Genomic DNA, 5,320 nt, shown 5'->3' with positions numbered 1-5,320 from the left:
CCTACCTTCAACATCAGCCAGAACCTCAGTGCTGAGCACAGCTCCTGCACCCACCACTTCTCAGAGACCAGCTTCTCCTCAGTTGCTACTGCTGAGAAGGTGGGAAGATGGTGGTGGAGGAAGATGACTGCTGCTGCCAGGATCAGTAGTGGGAGACTGAGACCAGCTCACCCTGGAGGAAGGTGTGGACAAGTAATGTGATGGAGCTGGGAGCCCACAGATAGCCAACCCTACTCCAGTTTCCCACTGTTCTGTGCCTCTCACAGGCATTTAAGCACATCCTGCTTTTCTCTCTCACCCATTCAGATTTCATTGTACATAATGAGAGTTACATGCATGTGATGCTCATCTCTGTAAAATTCAGCCTTTAGCATTTAGGTTGTCTCACCAACAAAATATAAACTGTGCATATAATCAGGGACAGATGACAGAAAGTTTTGACCAAGTATTGTGAAAGTTGGAGGCAGGCTGTGGGAGCCTTGAACACCCATGTTATTAGACCAATGCATCTATATGTGTACCATTAAGTGACAAAGATCTTCAAAAGCAAAATGATTATTAGGATATTCCTTCAAAAGTCACCAAAGCCTACTGCTCAGGCTTCCTCAGGCTTCGAGACAGGCTTCAGTGTTGGGCAGAGTGATTTTTTTTAAGGTAAAACTCCCTGTGAGAAACCAAAATAGTGAATAGAGATGGGAACCGGCTGGGAAGGCTTATATGCCATGGTTTCTAGGCCACACACCACACTGGGCAAGGTGTTACCTCTGTGATAGCTGCCCTTGGGCAGCTATGAGGCATGTTGGTTCCTCAGTGTATTTCTGTAAAGGATAAATTCATTTCTGAACAGGGAGTCAGTATATTGCATAGCCTGTGCTTCACTTGTGGGTCACTCTAGTCACTAATATAGACAGAATAGTACCAAGTGGTTTGGTTTGTCCTCTGAGCAGCAGAGATTTTCACCTTTTCTGTGTCAGAGCGAACTAGGACAAGAATTTAAGTAAAATTGGACGGAAGTTTGTAATTTTTATCCTTCAATAGATTTATTGTTGTGAATACTCTTTCACTAGATGCACAATGTGGATCTAAGTTGTCCCCTCCTCTGTGAAGCAATGAAATTATTCGCACCCCAGGTAGGAAAGACAACACCATCAGTGTGAAAAACACATACTTACATGATCTATTTTTCTGGTTTTTATTAACTCAACATTGTCTCCTACAAATACGATTTGTCATTCACCAGAAGATTTGAAATGTAGACTTAAGTTACACATAGGTATAAAAAGCATAAAACAGCACACACGGTACCACTGTTTAGACCAGAAAACACTGTGTTGTCCCACAGATAAGAGCACTATTCAAGCTCAGCTCTGTCGCCTTCTGCCTCAGGGATTCAATCTTCAAAGCTGCAGACACTTCTACTTCTTTTCCCTCAGCTTGTGAAGCCTGGCAGGCTTTCCCAGGGTGTTTTTCACCTGCATCTGAACCACGGACTGGGGAACCACAGACTGGGGAACCACAAGGCAATCCCATCCTGCTCCACCAGAGGTTATAAAACCTTGGGTTCCTACTGGCTCTTCAGAAATGTTTTCCTCCTTCTCTTAGTATTTATGTACAATATATGAAGGGATACGATTTGTGTCTTTGATTTAGACATATCTCTTGCCTCATACTTAAACAATAACTTGAAAAATATTTTACAAAGAAAAAAAAACATTGTTCATCTGAATGTCATTCATTATTATATTGCTATATTTTATACCCTATTATTAATATATACAAAATTTCTTAATTGCCTTTTACAGATGCATGGAAGCATATAATATAACAGTTTTAAAGAATCCCACTTTTAAGTTTGTTTCTTTTTTCCTTGGCTCATGTCAATCTCTTTAATAAACTATGGTTGCTTGGAGAATATAGGAAGTATTTGGAATGTTGTTTAAAGTTTAATAATAACTGGTAGCATTGTCCATTTGCGGCCTGAACGGTTGGAGCACCTGTCAGGGCGATCTGGTAGAGATAGCAGCATCGTAAGACTTAAACAATCATGGAGGGCTGTTAATGTGCAGTGTCGACGGGTGCCAAGTTCGGTTCTTTATTTGGGGCTTTTCTTTTCTTCGGCTGCGTTTTGTTGTTGTTTTCCCTCTGTTCTCGGTTTTGTCTTCGGGCTGCTCGCCCTTTGCTTTCCTGTCGTGTCTCCTTGCTTTCTTCTTTGCTGGACTTTTTTCTTTTCTCCTCCTTATTTTTTTTCCCTGAAATAAAATTGATGGCACATTAGAGGATTTGCTCAGGCTGTTGAAATTTCTGACTCTCTCGCTTTGCCATAGCCTGTAAAACCAGCCCTGGGTTAGTATCTCCCATTAGTAGCTGGACAGTCGGACTAGTGTGTAGAATTGTCCAACTCTTCATCAAACTTCTAAATTTGGCCACTGGAGTCACATTTCCCATCAGTCTGACTCTGAGCAAAGAGATTAAAACTCCCTGAGGAGTCCCGGTGCTTTAGAGCTGGTGTAAGTATCTCACAGACCCATAACCCGTCTCCCACAGCCAGGGGCACAACTCCGTGTATTCCATCAAAACACAACTACTTTGGGAACATCTGTGGCTAAGCCAGGAGGTATTAGCTATTAACTGGTCTAAATTTATCTTGGGTTGGGATTCAGCATATGGTAAAAGGAAATAAGCCATCATGTTCCTCCCCTTTACTGCCAATTCTCAGCATCTAAGTCTTTTAAAAATCCCTCTCCCCTCCCTTAACCCCCACAACATCCACATCCCAGGGGATTCCTGGTATTGCAGTGTAAATCCCACAACAGCCTGTCAGCTCCAGCACAGGTATGTGACTCTCTTCAGAGTAAATTGTGGTGTTCCAAGGCTCAAGTCAAGCTTTAGACCGTTGTTACAAAATTAGGTATTTGAGTACATTATTGCTTTAAATACTTACAAAGATAAGATGTTGAGAATTTTGTTACTGCTACAGACCTCTCCAATAAAGGTTTTCATCCCCTTAGGAACCTTAAAACTTTGCTTTTTGGCTGTGGAGATGATATTGTATAGAGCATTTATGCTTGGACATTAAGAAAGAAATTCCTTTTGCTGAGTGTGGTTAGACACTGGAATAGGTTGCCCAGGGAAGCTGGGCAAGCCATATCCCTGGAAATGTTCAAGGCCAGGTTGGATGGGGCTTTGTACAACCTGGTCTAATGAAAGATGTTCCTGCCCATGGCAGGGGGGCTGGAACTAAGTGGTCTTCAAAGGTCCCTTCCAACCTGAACCATTCTGTGATTCCATTATTCTATTCCTTCTATTTGCTTTACAAATCAGTGCAGGTATGACACTGAATCCCACTTGTATATAGACACAAGCCTAAAACAGATTAGACTTTTTCTGTTTGGACCTGGTCCACCTACTGAGCTATGCAGCTGAAATTCATCTGTGGTTAGATGAATACCAATGATGTCTTAAAAATCAGCCTTGCTTGAGACTTCCATGAGGCAATGTCATATTGCAGAGAATTGTGCCCATTCCAGACTCAAACTAAGAGCTGAGAGTTTTTGGAGTAGGTTACAGTGTGGGAGCACCTGCAGGGGCAGTGGGTTTTTACAAATGACCATCCAAGGAGGCTTAGGCCAGATAAAGTGAGAGAGATTCAGAGAAGGTGAAGAAAGGCAGAAAGCAAGGACTAAGACTAAGATGTGAGGATATGCTGTATCTTGTTTTGTAGCAGTGAGGGCTTATTTTACAGCTACTCTCTTCCTTACCATCACTTCCTGAGATCAGACAGCAAGGGAAGGTTTAGATACACATTAAGTCAAGTCAGGACAAGCATCTACCTTTCTCATCTATTGCTTCCAAAACATGCAGTAAAGCTTTAAATGTAAAATATTACCTGGAATTTTAGATAACCAGTCAGGGATTACACCAATATATGTCCATGTATCTGCAAAAGCCCTCTCTGACTTTGGCAATGCCATCTAAGGTGCACAGAGACCTGCAATATGTGCAGAGAAGGCTCAGCGTGACGTGTCACCACTGGAAGGTCTCCATGCAGAAGTCATCCTGCATCTGACCCAGCTGCAGTGCCATCTCTTATTAATGGATAAATAACAGCATGGAATTTCATTCCAGTGGTTTGTAAATATAGTTGGCCCAAAATGAAATATTATTTGAATAGAAACTGTCCAGACATTCAATGTTTGACATTGTTCATTTGGTGATTACCCAAAATCCTTCAGCTGTGACTTTCTAGCCACAATTCTTTAAGTAGGTTGGAAAGTCATTTAATGTTTTCCCTTTCAGTCATGGATCAAGATGTATGCACTTATATGTATGTGTGTGAATATACTAAGAGCACACTATCTCTAGCTAGAGCCTCATCTAGCCACAGCTTTACTATTTCTGTGCCAGTATAAGGGACAAGCAAAACTGACCTCTGGAAAGTACTTAAAACTCAGGCCTAACTCTCTTTGGCTCTGAGAAGAACGTAATGTTACTTCCAGTCAGTCCTTGGTTCAGTTTAGACCCAAAGGAAAGTCTACCAGCAGTTATCTGCTACCATTGGAGAATAGCTGGAGCCAAATTTTTGAGTCCATCACTCTCCCTGTTCATATTCCTGCTCTTCCCAGATATTTATTCCTGAATATTTTGTCTTCTTCCTACTATTTGTGGAAGCCCACTTCATAACAGCACATTGATCTGGATGCCAGAAGTTGTGGATTCATTGTCAATTTGGGCATATGGCTCTCGGTGTAATGAGAAGCACAAAAATGACACAGGCCATTTTGTTTACAAGTTTATCTTTGAACTACATGGCTTTTGAAGAAGAAAAGGCCAGGACCGCATTAACACCAAACCTCATCAAAGAAGTAAATTATGCAATAATAATAGAGTCCTTTTGGTTGGAAAAGACCTTTAAGATCATCAAGTCCAACCCTTAACCCAGCACTGCCACGTCCACTACTAAATCATGTTCCTAAGCACCATGTCTACACATCTTTTAAACTCCTCCAGGGATGGTGACTCAACCACCTCCCTGAGCAGCCTATTCCAGTGCCTTATAACCCTTTCAGTGATGAATTTTTTTCCTAATATTCAATTTAAACTTCCCCTGGCACAACCTGAGGCCATTTCCTCTTGTCCTATCGCTTGGGACATGTGAGAAGAGTCCAACCCCTGCCTCACTGCAACCTCCTTTCAGGTAGTTGGAGAGAGCTATAAGGCCTTAGCCTCATTTTCTCCAGACTAAGCTCTCCCTTTCCTCCGACACTCCTGAGAAGACTTGTGCCCCAGCCCCTTCACCAGCCTCATTCCCCTTCCCTGGACA

General features: G+C 42.1%; 1 protein-coding gene across 1 annotated transcript in view; it reads right to left on the bottom strand.

Annotated features, from left to right (window-relative positions):
• Positions 1-1,176: 1,176 nt before the first annotated feature.
• Positions 1,177-5,320, bottom strand: part of RSPO3 (R-spondin 3) — a 78,722-nt gene continuing 74,578 nt past the window's right edge. Inside the window, exon 5 of the mRNA XM_009999109.1 lies at positions 1,177-2,249. Within this exon, the coding sequence (XP_009997411.1) occupies positions 2,056-2,249 (194 nt within the window). The 3' untranslated portion in view covers positions 1,177-2,055. The remainder of the gene's footprint in view (positions 2,250-5,320) is intronic.

This window comes from Chaetura pelagica, unplaced genomic scaffold (genome assembly GCF_000747805.2).
Source record: "Chaetura pelagica isolate M959 unplaced genomic scaffold, ChaPel_1.0 scaffold90, whole genome shotgun sequence".
NCBI classification, from domain to species: Eukaryota; Metazoa; Chordata; class Aves; order Apodiformes; family Apodidae; genus Chaetura; species Chaetura pelagica.
This window is presented reverse-complemented; position numbering and strand designations above follow the sequence as displayed.